This window comes from Ranitomeya variabilis, chromosome 4, assembly GCF_051348905.1.
Source record: "Ranitomeya variabilis isolate aRanVar5 chromosome 4, aRanVar5.hap1, whole genome shotgun sequence".
Taxonomy (NCBI): Eukaryota; Metazoa; Chordata; class Amphibia; order Anura; family Dendrobatidae; genus Ranitomeya; species Ranitomeya variabilis.
Window position 1 is genome coordinate 321,142,009 of NC_135235.1, and position 22,596 is coordinate 321,164,604.

A 22,596-nucleotide genomic window follows, 5' to 3' on the forward strand; every position below is an offset into this window, starting at 1 on the left:
TGCTGCCTCATTACAGGGTCTGACTATGGGGGTGCTGCCTTATTACAGGGTCTGCCTATAGGGGTGCTGCCTTATTACAGGGTCTGACTATGGGGGTGCTGCCTTATTACAGGGTCTGCCTATAGGGGTGCTGCCTTATTACAGGGTCAGCCTATAGGGGTGCTGCCTTATTACAGGGTCTGACTATGGGGGTGCTGCCTTATTACAGGGTCTGCCTATAGGGGTGCTGCCTCATTACAGGGTCTGCCTAAAGGGGTGCTGCCTTATAACAGGGTCTGACTATGGGGGTGCTGCCTTATTACAGGGTCTGCCTATAGGGGTGCTGCCTTATTACAGGGTCAGCCTATAGGGGTGCTGCCTTATTACAGGGTCTGACTATGGGGTGCTGCCTTATTAAAGGGTCTGCCTATATGGGGGTGCTGCCTTATTACAGTGACTGCCTATGGGGGCTGCCGTATACTATAGAGTCTGTCTATGGGGAGTGCATTATACTATATTGTGGACTATTTGGTGCATTATGCTACCTATATATGGACACTATCTAGGGGGCCATCATACAGTATGGAGATTACAGTGTGGGGGTCATTATACATTGTTGGAGCCATCAAACAGTTTGGGGGCTACTAAGGGGTCAGTATACTGTGTATAGGGGAGCTGTACAGAGGGAGACTCGGGACTATTAAATGTAAGGTGGACACTTATTGTTATAGGGGAACTCCAGTTACTGTGGCTATTAAAGGGGCACACAGGGCATTATTACTTTCTAGGGGCAAAATATGGGCACTGTTTTCTAGGGCACTTGCACCCGGCATTACTATTAATATTACTATAGAGGGGTTCTTTAGAATTTAGAGGGCACTGAGAATCACACAGCAGGTGCAGTAATAGGGACACATACGGCAGCAGCGGCTCAGTATTGGGGTATCAAGTGCAGTAATAGGGACACATATGGCAGCAGCGGCTCAGTATTGGGGCATCAGGTGTAGTAATAGGGACACATACGGCAGCAGCGGCTCAGTATTGGAGTATCAGGGGCAGTAATAGGGACACATACGGCAGCAGTGGCTCAGTATTGGGGTATCGGGTGCAGTAATAGGGCACAAACGGCAGCAGCGGCTCAGTATTGGGGTATCAGGGGCAATAATAGGGACACATACAGCAGCAGCGGCTCAGTACTGGGGTGTCAGGTGCAGTAATAGGGACACATACGGCAGCAGCTGCTCAGTATTGGGGTATCAGGTGCAGTAATAGGGACACATACGGCAGCAGTGGCTCAGTATTGGGGTATCGGGTGCAGTAATAGGACACATACGGCAGCAGCGGCTCAGTATTGGGGTATCAGGGGCAGTAATAAGGACACATACGGCAGCAGCTGCTCAGTATTGGGGTATCAGGGGCAGTAATAAGGACACATACAGCAGCAGCGGCTCAGTATTGATATCAGGTGCAGTAATAAGGACACATACGGCAGCAGCGGCTCAGTATTGGGGTATCAGGGCCAGTAATAGGGACACATATGGCGCCAGCGGCTCAGTATTGGGGTATCAGGTGCAGTAATAGGGACACATACAGCAGTAGCAGCTCAGTATTGGGGTATTAGGGGCAGTAATAAGGACACATACGGCAGCAGCTGCTCAGTATTGGGGTATCAGGTGCAGTAATAGGGTCACATACAGCAGCAGCGGCTCAGTATTGGGGTATCAGGTGCAGTAATAGGGACACATACGGCAGCAGCGGCTCAATATTGGGGTATCAGGGCCAGTAATAGGGACACATATGGCGACAGTGGAGCGCCCCCAGACGCAGGGCCGCGGGGCACTCAGTACCGGGCTTTTCTGTCTCAGTTCTGGGGTTGTCACGGTGGCTAGACCCGGTCCGTGACCCTGCTAAGGGGCGTCCAATGAAAGGTGTAAATGGTGGTGTGCGGTGCAGGTCGCAATGAATAATGAGGACACAGGGTTGCAGTCTCTTTACCTCTTTACTGAAGACTTCAAGATCCTCAATCCAGAGTACGGTTAACAGGGCTGTCTGAGACTGGCCAGTCCAATGGCACCTCCAGAGTTCCCTTTGCAGGTGGAAATCTGTGCCTTCCTTCTAGCGCCTGTGTGTTGTAGTCCTTCCCTGCTGAGCACCATGGGATAGTCCTCACAACTGTTGTGTCTGTTTCTGATGTTCTTTCTCACAACTTATGTCTATTCTGATGTTCTTCTCCGTCCCCCAGATGATATGGATAGGACGCACCCGTATGACGGGTAGGCCTGGAGTTCTTCCGGGACCCTAGTGACGCCCCTCTCCCACAGTTGCCCCCTATGTCTGCTTAGGTGATTTAGGTGAGACAGCCAACCTATAATTAACTGTCCTGCCGTTGGTTTGAAGTAATGCTTGGAGCCCAATTCTTCCTCGGCGTTCCCGGCCACCGGCTACGCGCCTCAGTAGGATGTTGCCTCGATCTTACAGCACGACTCCTACTGGTGTTATCTCCTTTTTGCTTTGATCTCGTTTCTCACTCTTCACAATAAACCTCGCTTCTTGTCCTTTCTTGAGATACCGCCGCGATGTAGTGCAGGCGCGGTTCCTTAACGTTCTTTCCTGTTCGCTAGGCCTCTGTCAGGATCCCACCCCTGACAGGGACCCCCCTGAATCTTCCCCTGCAACACCCTCTGCCACAGGATGTTGCCTGGTTCCAACCCAGTCAGCTTTCTGTCTAACTTTCTATCTAACCCCCAGTTTTACCAGATTGTGAGGAGTGGCCTAATACATAGCGCCCTTAGCTCCCCCTGGAGGCCAGACTGTGAAGTGTATTGGTGTCTGTGATACCTGGTCAGGTGAACTCCTTTAGTGCCATCAGACGTACCATCACTCCCCTTAGCGGCGGGGCGGAGCATCAGTACTGCAACGACCAGGACTCTGGGGCGCTGCACCAGCGGCTCAGTATTGGGATATCAGGTGCAGTAATAGGGACACATACGGCAGCAGTGGCTCAGTATTGGGGAATCAGGGGCAGTAATAGGGACACATACGGTAGCAGCGGCTCAGTATTGAGGTATCAGGTGCAGTAATAGGGCACATACGGCAGCAGCTCAGTATTTGGGGTATAAGCAGGATGAGGAGTTTGTGCAGGTTGGGAATAGATGGTGATGGCTGGAACATGAGAAGTTAAATATGTCTTTGTTATATTCTCTGCAGCTGAGTCGTTGCTGGAAGAAGTTGTCATGTCGGTCTGGGCCAGATGGAAAAGATAGGAAAAATGAACGATTCCATCAGAAAGGACATCAGCGGTAAGTCACTATCTGTAACTGTGCAGTGATCTCTATGTTCTGTAGGGCTGGTATCTACCACTGACCATATGGCGGTAATATCCATATTGGTCTTTATATAGAGATTATCTTCAGTAACAGCGCGGTCATCTGCTGAGGTTCTCCTCCACTATTAGGGTGCATCACCGAGTTGTAATCAAGGTTACCTGGTTAGGGGCCCACACAGAAGCTTCGCCCCCCTGGACCAAAACCCTAGCTACGCCTCTGGTTTATTGGATTTCTTTCCTTTGGTGTTATTGAATGGTCCGTGGAAGAACATAACGTAAATGTATATTTTATTGCCTTTTGTAGTTACATCTCATGCTCCATATTCCTGAGTTCCGCTCATTCTGTATTTGTCATGCAGTTGAGCGTATATGATGCATTGTTAGGGTTTTGATACTTGTACAAAATCTTTTCTATGGTTTTGCTAATATGAATTATCTTATGACATTATTTTCATCTCCAGGTGTTCCACCTTGTCAATTTGATTTCCTATTTATTTTTATGACAATACTTTTTAGTTTTATGAGCTGATTTTAATTATACAAAATGAAGTTTGCACCTGATCAAGTCCTTAGAGGCGTGCTCCCCCTTTTTTAGATTGTCTGTGCTGGTGCCTTTCCTTTAATTGCCTTCCACCTTTTGTGTCATACGTGTTCAGAACCAAGCACTACTCAATAGCACTCCACAAATATTGAATACTTAAATTACTTTATTATTATTATTATTACACACACACGTAAAAACTTGAGGCTCTTGCTGCACATTTTGGTCACACTTTGATTAAAAAAAATCTCTTGTTTCTACATGCAGCAATAGTGGCATTCATGTACTGTGGATATAAAAAAAAGTCTACACACCCCTGTTAAAATGCCAAGTTGTTGTCATATAGTCCATGAGCCAAGAACCAAATTTGACGATATCGGTACCAAGCGGAGTGACTAATTCTCTTTGGTATTTTTAGGTAGATGCATGTCTGTAGTTTATTTTTTGATATGATAGCCCTTACATATACGTAGCTTATTAACCCCTTCAGCCCTAGGCCTATTTGTACCCAAGTGCCTAAGCCAATCTGACCTGTGCCACTTCATGGGCTAATAACTTTGGAACGCTTTCACCTATCCAAGCCATTCTGAGATTGTTTTCTCGTGACATATTGTACTTCACGTCAGTGCTAAATGGGAGTCAATATATTTTACCTTTCTATATAAAAAAATGCTAAATATTCGGAAATTTTGGAAAAATCGGCAATTTTTTAACTTTGAAATTCTCTGCTTTTTACAAAAATACTGATACCCCCCATAATAGTTATTAATTTACACTCCCCACATGTTTACTTCATATTGGCATCATTTTGAAAATGAAACCTTATTGTTTTACGACGTAATAGGGCTTATAGTTTTATGCGCAATTTTTCACATTTACAGCAAAACCCACTTTTCAAAGGACCAAGTCACTTCTGAAGTCACTTTAAGGGGCTTACATAACAGAAACCACCCATAAATTACCCCATTTTGCAAACTACACCCCTCAAGCTGTTCAAAACTCATTTTTAAAAACTGTTAACCCTTTAGGTGTTCCACAGGAATTTTAGCATGAGCCAAGAACCAAATATGACGATATCGGTACCACCCGGAGTGACTAGATGTAGTATTTGTAACAAAATTTAATCCAAGTTATGTAAATACACACTGAACATGTCATGTGCATATATATATATATATATATATATATATATATATATATATATATATATATATATATATATGTTACTCCATAATATCTTCAACATCGGACTCTGAATCTGACTGTTGTTCTACTGGCTCGTCTTCAGTACCCTTGTTCTGGCATGTCTGTAATCTGCACATGTCTGTGCACTTCAGGCCATTGCTGAGGCAAGTACACTGAGGAAGTTCACATGACCGCACACACTTGCAGGACAGTAGCTGTATAATAGCTTCTGGTGCTGGTGCCCCTTGCATCCACTTGACAACAAGCTTTCCGTCGTTATCTATCATCCAACCGCAGTCTGTTGGGTTTGCAACCCATGGCTGGCTCTGCAGACTTCTCCTCCAGATCGCAGCCTGGTAGTTTGCACGCAGTGCATGCATGAAAAGGCAGTCCTGGCAAGGAGGGAGTTGACTTGACTCTACCACTCCACGTCTGGCACAGAACAGCTGATAACGGAGCCTGTTTACCTCAGTTGTTTGGGTAGTTGGCAGGTACATGTGGCAGGTGATTTCCTGTAACTTCTCAAAAAGTTCGGTAGACACTTCCCATGAACGACCAACTTCCTGAAAGGCATCCTGGTATGTCTTGTTCATCTTCAACTGCTTGAGTGTCGTCATCTTCCCACGGCCAGCGAATGCACTGACGGTGTCACAGCCTGTAAATGCATGCATACCAATCAATGAATCACATACGCTGCCTCCCAATGTTCGGCTCAGAGTGGTGATATCCAGGAATCTTGTCCGGTTCTGTGTACCGCATTTCTGGAACAGGTGGGATGGGATTTTGTGGCACATGCCCAGACACAGGACCATGACATCAGTATCCTCCGAAGTGATGATGACCGACTTGTAACCAGATTCTGCTGCATGAAGAGCATGGAGAAGGAGGCGTGTGTCTGCTTCTTCTTGATTTGACTTAAGGTCAGCAGCCTCTTCCCACTGTTCTTTGGTGATCTTAAAGCAGAGCTGCTCACATGTGACATACAGCTCCTTCTCCTCAAGCTTCTCCCTGTGGTGTTTCGCCTTCCATTCTTCTACCAGAAACTTTATGAGACTTGCCTTGTTGGAGGAACTACTTAGAAGCTTTTTCCACTGCTGGATGTTGTGCCCATGTTGAATGTTCTTGAAATGGATCCCTGTGCCTTCATATCTGTTGACTCTTTCTGTATCTTTGATGGATGTCTCCTTGTAGACGTCAAAGACAATATCAATGCGCTTGCTCTTAGCACCCTCATGGATAGCGCGACTCATTGCTGTGCCTGCTAGCTGGCCAAATGTTGCATTGTTTCCCTTCAGTTTCTGAACCAGGCTCATCCCATCAATGATGGTTGCAGAGGGCTCGGGGATCACTTCTGCAGGACGAGCATTCCTCTCCAACTCCCTTGCGAGGGCAGCCTTGTTGGTCTTGCGGATAGACCCATCACCATTGGCAAGTGCCCATGGCAATGGACCCAGGGGATGAGTCAAGACATCACTCATTTGTAGCTTTCTGTTCTCAGCTACAAGTATCATCTGGCCAAATAGGTTTCTGTCAGCCTTCAAAATTACCTCCTTGCCAAGACCTTGTCTGCGTGTCTTCATTTGGATGTTAGAGAACGTTTTAAGTTTGTTCTTCGTCATCTTGTCATGAAACAATGTAGTTGGCTTATCGGTACCCAAACGCTCATCCTTGAATGTTTGATATGCATCCTCTCCTATACTGTATGCCCCTTGAAGGTCTTTGGCTACATCTGGTGGTGCTACAGTCGCTGTTGACAAACTGATAAGTTCACCATTATGCTCTTTGTTGAAGGGGTTCACCCAACCTGTCTCCAGCAGTTGAACGAAAGATTGGACATCGGCTTCATCTCTTCTAATCCTAGACACCTGTAGGTCTGAATGGCTGAAGTCAGTATATTGTTGGCCTACCAGGGCCCTCAGCTGCCTCAAGTACATACTGCGGTACTCTGATGTCAGGTAGAACCTGGAAACAGCTCCAACTTTGAGGCTGAAGCCTTTTGTGCCCCCTGGTGTCTGGGTGTCTTTGTTGATTGTCTCTTCAATGGTCTGGTCCACAGGAATTCGTCCAAAAGGATTCTTGCTACCGATCTGGACCGAAAAGCCACCTTGCATGAAGTATTCATGGACCTCTGGGTGTTCTATGGGCAGCCGAGACATTGTGGCATAGTAATAGGTTAGGTATCGGGCATAGTTGACCTTGTCATAGGCAAAACACCATGGTATCATCTGTCGGATTGCTCCTAGGTGAAGCATCCAGTTGCCTTCTCTTGAAGCTCGAACCAGGGCCAGCATGGTCTCGACCATGTCCAAGTATGACATCCAGAATGCTGAGAGTTGTTCATTTCTGAGGGTCTCAAGATAAACTTGAAAGAGCTTCAGGGTAAGTGTGCAAGATTCAATATCCAAGAGCTTTTCGAAGGATCCCTGCGACACACTGATGCGAAAGTTTGTGATGTTCTTCAGTGTTTCATCCAGATGGTGAAGGTCCCTTGCATGGTTTTCTTCTAGCCATGGAAGGAAGTTTTTCCATGCAAGCCTCATAAGTGCTTCATAGACCAGCTTGTGTAGTCTCACTGCTCTGTTGTACCTCCGGCCGTCCATCACTCCAGACACTGATCCTTCAGCGATTACACCGGATTCAACACACAGATCTCTAAGGCCTGCATCCTGAAATCTGTTCCCTATGATAGAGAGGAGATTACAGATTGTGTGGAAGACACCCATTCTAATTATAATGTTCTTGAACTTCTCCTGTTTCCAGATAACCTCGGCAGCTTTGGCATAGAGTGCTTGATCAAACACACACACAATTCTGTTAAGCTTCAGGGTCTGCATGATGGCATGTGTTTGCTCCAAGACTTCATTCACAGTGGACATGGCTGTTGCAGGAGCATTGATAGTGGGCAGGTAGCTTACAGTGTCCTGGGCCACTACAATGTCGCTGCGGATTTTTATGTTGAACCCAGTCCAACTGCTGGTGGTCTGATCCTCATGGTCTGACATTCTAGCCAGAAGCCAGATATGGTTTTTGGTTTTTGAATCCTGGACCTCCTTGGTAGTGTTAACATTCGAAGTCTCAATCCTGGGTGGCTCTCCCCGCTGCCCAACATTGTATATCGGTAGCATTAATTCTGTCAGAGTTATGCTTCTTTTCTTCGACTTGGTTACATCTGGCAGGACTTTCTTTGTCACAGAGCATGCAACATTGGACTGAACAGCAATGCCATTGACTCTATGAGATGTACCTGCTCCACTTAGTGTCTCCTCAAGTCTGTCAATGTTATCCCAGGCCAGGGTTGTGAACACACCTGGGTAGATACTTGCTGGCATTGGGATGTCATCCTTTGAACATTCCAACTTCTGGATACAAAGGGCTGTATCGATCTCCTCAGCCATTGAATATGACACACAGTGGCCAAGACGATTCAGAGTTCGAATCAGTTCTGTATTGCCGGTCAAAGACTTAACTGCAAAGGATAGCAGTACGTGCTTTGGTGGCTTTGTCTTTCCATTGGTAACAGCAAAAACCAAGTCACTGCCGAAGGATGTGGCAAGACGTTGAGCTCTTTCACAGGTAGTTTGGCACTCACAATCTCCTGTAAGCAGGGTTTGCAGGAATTGAGTGACTAATGCAGGAACGACATTCTGATCTGTATTGGGAGGCCATGGCTGACTCACATCTTGCTTCTTGATCTCATTCCTTAGCTGCATTGCTGCTTTGGTTACGATATCTCCAGAGTTAGCAGCTCTTGCTTCTTGCAGATCTTTTGTCATGCTGTGTACTTGCCGGACAAGGTCGTCCATTGATAGGCTACATGGATAGACTAGAAGCTTACCTTTCTCATCTGAGAGAAAGCGGAGTGATTCCCCAATCTCTGTTTCAAGTTTTCGTCGAACATGTTTCTTTGTCGATGGTTTCAGTTGGATGATACCACGGGATATCATTAATCTCTCAAGCCTAGATGTGAGGTTTATCATAGGCAGTACTTCTGGGTTTGGGAACAATTTAGTCCTTATATACAAGAAGAGTTCTTCAAGGGCCTCTTTCTCTGCCTCTTCGTAGCGTACTTCCTCGCTTTCGACCTGATTTTCAGCTGCACTAGACCTACAGGCCACTTGGGAATCATCTTTTGTGAATAGTTTGTAGCACGACTTGTGGTAGTGCCCCTCTGCAGCAACAAGGTCTCTGCTAAGTAAACCAAGTATTCTCTGTGTGCCTTTCCTTATCGCTGCTCTGCGGATCGTCTCATCTGCTCGTAGCTCAACACACTGGACAATTGGCTCCCTTGTTTGTTTTCCTTTTAGGTACTTGCTTGACTTCTCACAGAAGATACATACTTTGGCATACACCCTGCTATCACTGGGGGCACCCCTCGGTAGCTTCCTCATGGAGATTTTGCTTGCTGTTTCAACATTGACACCCTTGCCAAGGATAGAATCCAGTGACTTCTTCATTGTAAAGATACTACGACATTTACGGTGATATTGTATGTGTGGTATTTCTCCTTCTTCAAGGCCCTTAGCTGCTACCAGGACTGATTCATGCTGCCTGATCTCTGCAGCCCTAAGCAATGTTTTCCAGGAGTCCAAATCCTTAAGGGACGCCAGATCATCGCTGTCATCATTAGAGCAGTGTATGATACAGTCGATCCGTGATTTCTTCCTTGCTGGTACTTCCATCATGCCGTTAGATAGTCAGTAAACACCTGCAAACACAAAGAAAAACATTAAAATTTTATTTACCGTATTTCCTGGCGTATAAGACGACTTTTTAGCCATGAAAAACATGGCTCCAAGAGGGCGGTTGTCTTATACGCCGAATACAGCCGCCGGGGGGAAAGGCCGCCGCGCAGGGAAGGAGGAGGCAGGGGCCCACCTTCATGAGGCGCTCGTTCTTAGAGCTGGGAGCGCTGGTGCTAGGTGACTGTTCCCCCTCTCTCCACAAGTTCCTTACCAGCAGCAGCACACAGTACAGGACTACAGGACCTGTGGTGATGTCACGGCCATGTGATCAGTCACAAGCCTGGGAGGTGTCAGCCTCTACAGAGGGAGATAGGAGCTCTGCAGAGAAGACCGGAGAGTCCTGTTCAGCACAGAACGTGTATGTGTCAGTGTGTGTGCGTGTGTTGGGGCACCTCAGGGTGTCTTCAAATGTGACATAGCCCCCTAGATTTCTTCCAGTAAAATTTGCACTCCAAAAGTCATTTGGCGCTCCTTCCCTTCCGAGGCCTGCCGTTCCCCAATACTGCAGTGTACGACAACATATCGGGTGTTGTTGTGTTCGGGAGAGATTGGTGAACAAATAGTGGGGTGCATTTTTTGCTGGTACACCTCTTAAAAATAAAAAAATGAGCCTAAAATGACACCTTCATGTAAAAAATGCACTTTTTCCATTTTCTCAACCAAGTGTTTCCAACTACTGTGAAACACTGGTTGGGTCAAAGTGGTCACTATACCCCCTAAAAGATTCCTTGGGGGTGTAGTTTCCAAAATAGGGTCACTTTTTGGGGTTTCCACTGTGGGGGTACCTCAGGCAGCCTTCAAATGTGACATGGCCCCCTAGATTTCTTCCAGTGAATCCGCCACCCAAAAACCACATAGCGCTCCTTCCGTGTTGAGCTGTGCTGTGTGCCCATACTTTAGTTTACGAGTACATGTGGGGTGTTTCTATAAACTGCAGAATTAGGGTAACCAAGTTTGGGTTTGCCGTTAACCCTTGCTAGGTTGCAGGTAAAATTGGATTACAATGTAATATCTGGAAAAAAAATGAAATTTTGAAATTTCGCCTTCATTCTGCTAAAATTCCTGTGGAACACCTAAAGGGTTAACAGTTTTTAAAAATGAGTTTTGAACAGCTTGAGGGGTGTAGTTTGCAAAATGGGGTAATTTATGGGTGGTTTCTGTTATGTAAGCCCCTTAAAGTGACTTCAGAAGTGACTTGGTCCTTTGAAAAGTGGGTTTTGCTGTAAATGTGAAAAATTGCGCATAAAACTATAAGCCCTATTACGTCGTAAAACAATAAGGTTTCATTTTCAAAATGATGCCAATATGAAGTAAACATGTGGGGAGTGTAAATTAATAACTATTATGGGGGGTATCAGTATTTTTGTAAAAAGCAGAGAATTTCAAAGTTAAAAAATTGCCGATTTTTCCAAAATTTCCGAATATTTAGCATTTTTTTATATAGAAAGGTAAAATATATTGACTCCCATTTAGCACTGACGTGAAGTACAATATGTCACGAGAAAACAATCTCAGAATGGCTTGGATAGGTGAAAGCGTTCCAAAGTTATTAGCCCATGAAGTGGCACAGGTCAGATTGGCTTAGGCACTTGGGTACAAATAGGCCTAGGGCTGAAGGGGTTAATAAGCTACGTATATGTAAGGGCTATCATATCAAAAAATAAACTACAGACATGCATCTACCTAAAAATACCAAAGAAAATTAGTCACTCCGGGTGGTACCGATATCTGGCCCGGCTCATGGACTAATATAAAAAATCATACCAAGAAGAATAATTTAAGAACTTTTTCCACCTTGAATGTCAGCTATAATCTCTACAAATCCATTGAAAAATAAACTGAAATCATTTTGAGGGGGGAAATAAAAGTAAAAAAACTAAAATAGCATGGTTTAATAAGTGTTAACACCCTCTTCTAATTGAGGATGTGACTGTTTTCAAAATAAATCAATCACATTTAAACTGATGATACATAGTAATCAGTACGCAGTGATTCTGATGAACCCCATGCAAAGATTAGCTAAAAGGATGTTCCTGACATTTTCTTAAGGTACCGTCACATTAAGCGATATCGCTAGCGATCCGTGACGTTGCAGCGTCCTGGCTAGCGATATCGTTTAGTTTGACACGCAGCAGCGATCAGGATCCTGCTGTGATGTCGCTGGTCGCTGAATAAAGTCCAGAACTTTATTTGGTCGTCCGATCGCCGTGTATCGTTGTGTTTGACACCAAAAGCAACGATACCAGCGATGTTTTACACTGGTAACCAGGGTAAACATCGGGTTACCAAGCGCAGGGTCGCACTTAGTAACCCGATGTTTACCCTGGTTACCAGCGTAAAAGTAAAAAAACCAAACAGTACATACTCACCTGCGCGTCCCCTGCCGTCTGCTTCCTGACACTGACTGAGCGCCGGCCCTAAAGTGAAAGTGAAAGTGAAAGCACAGCGGTGATGTCACCGCTGTGCTGTTAGGGCCGGAGCTCAGTCAGTGTCAGGAAGCAGACGCTGGGGGACGCGCAAGGTGAGTATGTACTGTTTGTTTTTTTTACTTTTACGCTGGTAACCAAGGTAAACATCGGGTTACTAAGCGCGGCCCTGCGCTTAGCAACCCGATGTTTACCCTGGTTACCCGGGGACCTCGGCATCGTTGGTCGCTGGAGAGCTGTCTGTGTGACAGCTCTCCAGCGACCAAACAGCGACGCTGCAGCGATCGGCATCGTTGTCGCTATCGCTGCAGCGTCGCTTAATGTGACGGTACCTTTAGTTGCATTTAAAAGCTAAAGCCATGGTCTGTAAACAGCTTACAATGCAGCAAAGGGATCTCATCTTTGAATGTTATCAGTCAGGAGATATACCATGGAACACTGTGAAGATAGTTATCAAGAAGTGGCTTAAATTTGGCACTACAGTGACATTGCCTGGAACTGGACGTTTCTCAAAAAATGCATGAAAAGACAAAAAGAATTGGTTCCGGAGACTGCAACAAGACCTAGACCAACATTAAAGCAGCTGTAGGAATTTCTAGCAAGTACTGGTTTTGTACTGCATGTGACAACAATCTCCCATATTCTTCTTATGTCTGACCTGTGGGGTAGGATGGCAAGTCTAAAGTCTTTTCTTACAAATAAAAACACCCAAACCTGGCTATGTTTTGGCAAAATCTACATCAAGTCTGCCAAAAGCTTTGGGGAAATGTGTTATGGTCTGATTAGACCAAGATTGAACACCATACCATCAGTGAAGCATGGTGGAGGCAGCATTATGTTTTGGGGCATTTTTTCAGTAGCTGGAACTGAGGCTTTAGTCAAGGTGTAAGGAATTATGAACAGTTCCAAATATTGGTCAATTTTGCAACAAAACCTTTAAGTTTTGGCTAAAAAGCTGAAGATGAAGGCTTCACCAGAAGAAAATGAAAGTTTTGGAATGTTCCAGTCAGAGAACAGACCTGAAAACAATTGAAAATATATGGGTGATCTGCAGAGGGAGCTGTACATAGGGGATGACCTAACAATCTTACAGATTTAGAGCACTACTACAAGGATGAGGAGGCAAAGATTGCCAGTGGTACATGATGTGATGGACTCCTACCCAAAAAGACTCAATGTTGACATAAATTCAAAGGGAACTTAAAGAAAGTATTAAATTATGGGTGTGCATATATATGCAACCACATTATTTTAGCTCTTTTTCCACCAAAAAAGATTTCAGTTTATTTTTAAATGGATTTGTGCAGATATGTGACATTAAATAAAGGAAAAAGTTCTGAAATGATTCAGGGGTGTGTAGACTTTTTATTTACAATGTATACAGAGTGCTGTTGCATGTTGTCAGTATACATTTGTTTCGTAGCCACATAGTACTCATTTAATATTATAGATAGTATTTAGAAACTTTAACCTTTCCACCAATGGCAGATGTCAGGGAACGGAAGGAACGTATGCTGCATGTTTGGTTTTATCATTCCTGATCCATGTTTATGGTGGAGTCAAAAGGAATAGCTGGAGGCCGACAGTGATTTCATGTGCATGGCCATGTTCAGATTCATAATAAAATAATAATTATATGAAATAATAGGAACATTTTTGAAATGACATAATATCATGCTATTATGGAGTTACCTGTGCTGGTCATTGTGCTGTGCACTGGGGTTATGGCTAAGGACCCCAAGGAATTTGACGTCGATACCTGGCACACAGTGAAAAACAAAAATGGCTTAATTTTTTCCAAAACGGGCTGGTTATTCTTATTATGTATGTATATTTAAAGTTTAGCACTAGTGATGAGCGAGTGTACTCGTTGCTCGGGTTTTCCCCAGCACACTCGGGTGGTCTCCAAGTATTTGTGAGTGATCGGAGATTTAGTTTTTGTCGACACAGCTACATGATTTGTGGCTGCTAGACAGCCTGAATACATGTGGGGGTTGCCTGGTTGTTAGGGAATTGCCACATGTAATCAAGCTGTCTAGCAGCTGCAAATCATGCAGCTGCGTTGACAAAAACTAAATCTCCGAGCAGTCACATATACTTGGAGACCACCCAAGCGTGCTTGCTCATCAAGTATACTCGCTCATCACTATTTAACACTAATAATCACAGTCCCTAATCTCACCATTCTTGAGTTATACATCGGAGACTTCAATGGCATATTGATCGGGCAGTTAATTCGTTTCTCCTTCTGCCGTCTGTTACAAAACCAGACCCGCACTACTTCCTTCTCCATACCAAGCTGCTCGGCAATCATGCTAATCTCCTCCGAGCTTGGCTTTGGGTTCTGTAAGAAGAATATGAAACCCCAAAAGGTTATTCAGGAATGACGCAAGTAAAATGGATAAAATCGGAGTACGGCATTGCTCTTACATCCTGAAATCGTTTCTCCAACGTTAGACGTATATTTGTCTCAATGCTTGTTCTTTTCTTCCTTTTACGCCCAAACATTTCACTTAATTGTGGATAAGTAGTATTGGGTGCCATGGCAGTATCTGAAGGAGCCGATTCTAGAAGGATGAGACGGGTTAGTTAATAATGGGACTTGCCAGCACATAATTGGAGCTATTTATTCTAATTATCTAGGCCCATAATGTTCTAGTGCTTTCCTGCAACTTATCTCCTGAGCTGCCATATGCAGCTGCTACCCCGCTGCACCGGCCAGGACTGCAAATGCCAGTGATCCTGGCTGATTAACCAATTAAATTAAATTACAATCACCGCATCTAAGAAATTAAACAAATCTTCCACTGTCATCTCATCTCCCACCCCACTCCCACACCCCTATCAATGACTCCTATGCCTGCTCTCATAAGTAAAATTAAAGAAGTAAAAAAATAAACAGCAAATGAATTATTGGTGAACTACTATTAATTTAACTCTTTCCCCCCTGGCAATTTTCCGTTTTTTCGTTTTCATTTTTCGCTCCCCTTTTTCCCAGAGCCATAACTTTTTTTTATTTTTTTCTCTCAATATGGCCATGTGAGGGCTTGTTTTTTGCAGGACGAGTTGTACTTTTGAACAACACCATTTATTTTACCATATAATGTACTGGAAAACTGAAAATAAATTCCAAGTGAGGTGAAATTGAAAAAAGTGTAATTCCACGATTGTTTTTTTTTTTTACCATTTTCACTAAATGCTAAAACTGACCTGTCATTATGATTCTCCAGGTCGTTACAAGTTCATAGATACCAAACATGTCTAGGGGTTTTTTTATTTAAGAGGTGAAAAAATGTCCAAATTTTGTTTTAAAAAAATGGCACCATTTTCCGGGACCTGTAGCTTCTCTATTTTTTTCGGGATATGAGGCTGTGTGAGGGCTTATTTTTTGCGCACCGAGCTGACATTTTAATTTTTAGGGTAGATACGATCTTTTGATCGCCCATTATTGCATTTTATTGCAGTGTTGTGGTAGCCCAAAAAATGTTGTGGTAGCCCGCGGCTGTTAGGGGCAAATGACAGCTGATGAAATCAGCTGTCATGTGCCAGAAAGATGGGGGCTCAGCGTCGGAGCCCGCATCTAAGGAGGAGACACTACATATCACGTTTATATATGTCCTGAAGGGATTGCAGCCATATATCCACTGAGGAGGTGTCAGTTATGTACTGTAAATACTACATGGAGTTTATTAGTTTCACAATATGATTTATAAATAATAGACCATCTTTAGGCTGAGGCTACATTTGTTGTGCAACACTGAAATCGCAATTTTATTCACACCGACCTCCTGAGAATTCAATTGTTTCCCTTTTTTAAAATCCACCATATGGTTCCTGAGAAAACGGCCTTTTTATTTACACTGTGTGCATAAGGATTTGGAAAATTGTATTTTTGATGATTCAGTTTATTATTGAACAACTATAGAGCTGTCGGACAATCCAAAAGGTCAATAAACCTGAAACCGGAATTTGTAAGAAAGTAAAAGTGAGGTTTTGTCTTTGTTAGATTAATATCTAACCTATTTGTTCAGAATTATAATCCGACTAAATCAAAAATGTAAATTTTCCAAACTCAGTTGTTTATTTTCATCTGTTAGGCCCCATCAGTTTTTCTTACGTGTGAGAAAAACGGAATGATTATTTTGATCAGAGTTTGACCAGAATGTGGTCCACATGTCATCAGTTTTTCTCGTACGTGGAGGAAAAAAAAAGGTTCTCCACCTTCCATTCCTGAAAGTCTGTGAAAATCGAATCTCACTCAGATGACATCCAAGTTTGGTGCGATTTTTACACGGAACTAAAGACTTGACGCTCAGACCCATAGACGCTTGTATCAATAATGGACATGTCTCCAGGATTTTAGGCAGACCACTGACTAATATAGCCACCCTTCTTTTTCACCTTTTCAATAAAAATCATAAGCTCCATCCACAGAGTCTGTCACTCTGTCAGATGACTGTTTTCCTTCACAGTAAATCTCCCATTTAAGAAGGACCTAAAATTCCTCAATAGGGCTTACGTTTACGTCAGCTGAGGAAGGGGCCATGTCTTTATTCTACATCTTTAAGCTCTTCATTGGCAGGCGAGCAGTGGAGCCTTTGATGCTGCAATGGAGCATTGTCCTACAAAATAAGTATGGTTTTCTTGAAAGATGCAGACTATTTCCCGTACCACTGCTGGAAAAAAGTATCTTCTAAAAACTGACAGTAGGTTTGGAAGTTGATGTTGAGTCAATTTTGAACCTACAAAAGGTCCAACTAGGTCATCTTTAATAATAGCAGCCCATGGCAGTACCCCACCTCCACCTTGCTGGCATCTGAGTAGAAGTGAAGGTCTGTGCCTGTTACTGATCCCGCCACAGGCCCATTTATCTGGTCCGTTAAAAGTCACTAATCTCATCAGTTCATAAAACACTTGAAAATTCTGCCTTTAGATATTCCTTGGCCCAGTCTTGACGTTTACACTTCTGTGTCTTGGTCAGTTATAGTCGGTTTCTGCCTACCTTATCTCAACCATGTTTCTGAGCTCTGATTATATGACATGATATGATATGACAGCACTAGAGGATAACGGCTTCCTGGTCGCTCCACATTTGATTTTTCTCAAAACTTTGGAAGTTAAAGAAGCGCTCCCATCAAAGTTTTTATCCTCTTAATATATTGCAATGATCATATTATGTAACAATGTGTGCTTACAATTGCTCATTTTAGTCTACTACCCAGCTAATTAGTCTACTACCCAGCTAATTCTTCTGTTATCCATCAGGTCAATGACATCACGTGATTAAAAACTGACTAGCTGAATTCTTCTAAGGGTATGTGCAGACGATTAGTAAACACTGCGGGTAGCACGCTCCATACTTCTGCAGCGTCCAACCCACAACGTTCAGATGTTACAGCATAATGGATGGGATTTTAAGAAAAATTCCCTGTCCATTATGCCTCCAGACACGCCCGCTGCTCACCCGTGGAGACAGACATGTGGCGTGCCTCTCCAGACCACAGCATGTCTATTTCTATTACGGATACACTAGTCTCCCCATTCAATGTATTGGGCGAGGTGAATCTGCACGATTCAGTGAACGCATCGGATTCACCTGCGCTCAATAGCCGGCAGCTCTCTGGACGCAGCAAACATGCGCTGCATTTAAAGTGCTGCCAGTTCCTGATTGTGGGCACATACCCTAAGCTCTATGTAGAAACAGGAGGTCGATTTTCTCTGCACAAGTCATAAGTCACTGCAAAAGTCCATGGCAGGGGGAGGAGTGAGGCATCTTACATAGTTACATAGTTATTAAGGTTGAAGGAAGACTTTAAGTCCATCTAGTTCAACCCATAGCCTAACATGCCCTAACATGTTGATCCAGGGGAAGGCAAAAAAACCCCATGTGGTAAGAGTAAGCTCCACCATGGGGAAAAAAATTCCTTCCCGACCCCACATACGGCAATCAGACTAGTTCCCTGGATCAACGCCTTATCAAGGAATCTAATATATATACCCTGTAACATTATACTTTTCCAGAAAGGTATCCAGTCCCCTCTTAAATTTAAGTAATGAATCACTCATTACAACATTATATGGCAGAGAGTTCCATAGTCTCATTGCTCTTACAGTAAAGAATCCGCGTCTATTATTATGCTTAAACCTTTTTTCCTCCAGACGTAGAGGATGCCCCCTTGTCCCTGTCACCGGTCTATGATTAAAAAGATCATCAGAAAGGTCTTTGTACTGTCCCCTCATATATTTATACATTAACATAAGATCACCCCTTAGCCTTCGTTTTTCCAAACTAAATAGCCCCAAGTGTAATAACCTATCTTGGTATGGCAGACCCCCCAGTCCTCTAATAACCTTGGTCGCTCTTCTCTGCACCCGCTCCAGTTCAGCTATGTCTTTCTTATACACCGGAGACCAGAACTGTGCACAGTATTCTAAGTGTGGTCGCACTAGTGACTTGTATAGAGGTAAAATTATGTTCTCCTCATGAGCATCTATGCCTCTTTTAATGCATCCCATTATTTTATTTGCCTTTGTAGCAGCTGCCTGACACTGGCCACTGAATATGAGTTTGTCATCCACCCATACACCCAGGTCTTTTTCATTGAAGGTTTTGCCCAGAGTTTTAGAATTAAGCACATAGTTATACATCTTATTACTTCTACCCAAGTGCATGACCTTACATTTATCCCCATTAAAGCTCATTTGCCATTTATCAGCCCAAGCTTCTAGTTTACATAGATCATCCTGTAATATAAAATTGTCCTCCTCTGTATTGATTACCCTGCAGAGTTTAGTGTCATCTGCAAATATTGAAATTCTACTCTGAATGCCCCCTACAAGGTCATTAATAAATATGTTAAAAAGAAGAGGGCCCAATACTGACCCCTGTGGTACCCCACTACTAACCGCGACCCAGTCTGAGTGTGCTCCATTAATAACCACCCTTTGTTTCCTATCCCTGAGCCAGCTCTCAACCCACTTGCACATATTTTCCCCTATCCCCATTATTCTCATTTTATGTATCAACCTTTTATGTGGCACTGTATCAAAAGCTTTTGAAAGCTCAGGAATGAAGAGAGGAATGATAAATGCAGGGAGCAGAGGCTTCCTGTTTCTACATAAATCAGAGATAAGAGAAGAATTTAATCTGGAGAAATGCAAAATGAGCAATTGTAAGTGCACAGTGCTATATAATATGATTTCTGCAATATATTAAGAGGATAAAAATTTTGATGGGTTGAAGAGTGCTTCTTTAAGGTGTGGATTTTTTTTTTCAACATGTTTTTTTCAACCCTGTTGACTATTTGCAACAAAACTGCATCACTCTGTAAAAATGTTTGACTTTTCAGATGGTATGTCACTCTCCATAAGGAGAAACGTTACCCCTTAGACCCCAGTCCAGAGCCTCTCACCTAGCCAAATCAGTTCTCATGCTTCGCACTGACGAGGGCCAACAGCCCGAAACACCGTGTCTGCGAATTGAGATACTGATTTGGCTTTTATCCTAAGTCATATTGCACGACTCATTAAAGGGTTGATTGTAACTTGTAGGATCGCTACTTCCAACAGGTGGCGCTATAGAGTTAAGTCCTCTTTTTCTCAGAAGAGGCAATTTGCATATGACTTTTCAGAGTCAGTTAAATCTCTTTTTTAGCCCATTTTGCCTGAGCAAAACAAGCTGCGTAATAATTTTGCACACCTTGATAAAGGGTGTTGTATCCTTAGGCCTCCCCCCCCTCATTACACAAATACACATCACCTGATCTACTTCATCCAAAAAGCATTCAAGTTTATACAGCTTAGAGTTGGAAAATCTGCATAATAATTATGATATGGTCAAAATACTAATTTACCTAATAATTCTGCACATTATGTAGTGCAAACATTTATGGTCTTTACACCTTGGAGACATGGTTCATAATGTAATAATACAATACAGAGTAGCCTAAAGACACCCCCCCAGTGAATCCAGTGAGCCACACCCACTTGGTAAAAATCATAAAATTACCACTAAAGAAAAAGGCTTATACAGTCCTGCTCTTCGTTATTGGCACCCATGAAGTTTAAGTACATAATGTGAATAGCTCCTGAAAAAAATGAATCAAGTGAAACAGTTTTTTGTTTAGTGCACTTGTGTTAAATACAAAAAAGCAAGTGATAGACAATAGTTTAATACAAAAAACAAAGAGGGGAAAAATAGAAAAACCTAAAGCCTGTTGCTACACTGGTATTATCACCTTTTACATTTTGACTCACCTGTGGTAAATCACAAATGAGAATCAACTGAAATTAATTGTCGGTGCCCATGTGAATGAAATAGACATGAAATAGCCAATGAATGCTGACTTCAGTGTTTTAAAAAGCCACATGGTAGGCCCTGTTCCTTTGTCACAATGTTGAAGACAAGGGAGCTCTCTGAGGACATCAGAACTGCTATTATTAGACACAAGACTTCCAAAGGTACAATGCCATCTCCAAAGAGATTGATATCCCAGTTTCAACAGTTCGCAATGTTATTAAGGAATTTGCGAAGCATGGAACCATCAAGAACCTCCCTAGATGTGCAGGGAAGAGGAAAGTTGACAAAAGAAGTCTTCAATAGGTTGGTGGGAATGGTGGAAAAAACACCACGTCAACATCCAAAGACCTGAAGGCCAACCTGAAGGGGTCATGGTTTCTGTTATGATCCGGTGACCTTGGAGCCGCATGAAACTTTCTCTGGAGTAGGTGGAAACTGTACTGACCGCAGATCCTGAACTAACACCGCAACTAGAAGTAGCCGTGGGGTGTGCCTAACAAACCCTAGACACCTCGACACTGGAGCTGGAGGACTAAATACCCCTATAGGAAATAGGAATACTACCTTGCCTCAGAGCAGAACCCCAAAGGATAGGCAGCCACCATGAATATTGACTGTGAGTAGGAGAAGAAAAGACACACGCAGGCAGAAAACAAGATTTAGCAAAAGAGGCCACTCTAGCTAAATAGGAAAGGATAGGACAGAATACTAGACGGTCAGTATTAAAACCCTTCAAAAAATATCCACAGCAGATAATACAACAAATTCCACAATCTAAAGACGTGGAATGAATATCTGCAATCCCAGAGAATCCAACAAGACTGAGAAAATACTGACACAATCTAAGCTGGACAAGAAAACACAAAAGAATAGCACTGAATCATGAAGCACACAGCATGTGTGCCACAGAAACAAAACCAGACACTTATCTTTGCTGATTTGGCAGAAAGGCAGGAGGAACCAGGTAGAGGTCCAACACCTCCCAACAACAATTGACAACTGGCAAGGACTAATGAATCCTGCACACCTAAATACCCCAGTCAGAACTGCAATCAGCAGAAACACCTGACCAGGACTGAAACCCAGGGACAACTGCATTACCACCTACCACCACCGGAGGGAACCCAAAAGCAGAATTCACAACAGGTTTCAACAAGTACCATACTCTGCACACTAAACCAAGCAGAGCTTTATGGGAGAACGCCAAGGAAGAAACCATTGCTGAAGAAAAGACATAAAAAGGAAAGACGGATCTTTGACAAAGAGTAACTTGACACACCACAATCCTTCTGGAAAAATGTTCTGTGGACAGATTAAACAAAAATTTAGTTTTTTGGCAATGCAAAGCAACAGTTTGTTAACAGACCGCGCAATAAGGCTTATAAGGAAAAAAACACCCTACCAGCGGTTAAGCATGGTGGAGAATCCATAATGCTGTGGGGTTGTTTTGCTACGTCTGGTACTGGAGGCATTGACCGTACCATAGGAATCATGAAAACAGAATTATCAAGAGATTTTAGAGTGAAATGTCCTAGCCAGTGTAAGAAAACTTGGTTTAAGTCGAAGATCATGGGTCCTCCAGCAAGACAATAACATCAAAGCACACATCCAAAAGTACACAAGAATGGTTGAAAAAGAAAAAAATTACTGTTTTAAAATGGCCAGCAATAAGTCCTGACCTCAATCCCATTGAAAATCTTTGTGGTGAGCTGAAATCTGCCATTGGGATATAGAACACTGCCAACATTCAATAGCTTGAATAAACTGCAAACAAAGAGTGGGAGAAAATACCATCTGAGAAGTGCAAGAAGCTTACAGATGGCTACAACAAATGCTTGGAGGCTGCCATCAATGCCAAAGGGTGTTCAACCAAGTTTTAATTAGGGGTGCATTTATTGCTGCACATGCTGTTTATTCTGTTTCTTCTTTGACATTGCAACATGTAAGCTGAGAAACAATGTTTTATGTATAAACTATATAGATATAACAAAATATAATACAAAGGTATAACTTTGGTACATTTCCATTTATTTCTGAAGATATTGTAGTTTACGAAAAGAATGAAGGGTGCCAATAAAGGTGAGACGCACTGTATCTCT

At 43.2% G+C, this 22,596-nt stretch overlaps 1 protein-coding gene across 4 annotated transcripts in view; it reads right to left on the reverse strand.

The window, feature by feature from the left end:
* The window catches only part of POU2F3 (POU class 2 homeobox 3), a 408,573-nt gene that overhangs the window by 17,091 nt on the left and 368,886 nt on the right, over nucleotides 1-22,596 (reverse strand). For all 4 annotated transcript variants that reach the window (XM_077250489.1, XM_077250486.1, XM_077250487.1 and 1 more), the window contains exons 9-11: nucleotides 14,629-14,765; nucleotides 14,381-14,542; nucleotides 13,891-13,957 (exon numbers count right to left, since the gene is read on the reverse strand). In XM_077250489.1, coding sequence (XP_077106604.1) covers nucleotides 13,891-13,957; nucleotides 14,381-14,542; nucleotides 14,629-14,765 — 366 coding nt within the window. The remainder of the gene's footprint in view (nucleotides 1-13,890; nucleotides 13,958-14,380; nucleotides 14,543-14,628; nucleotides 14,766-22,596) is intronic.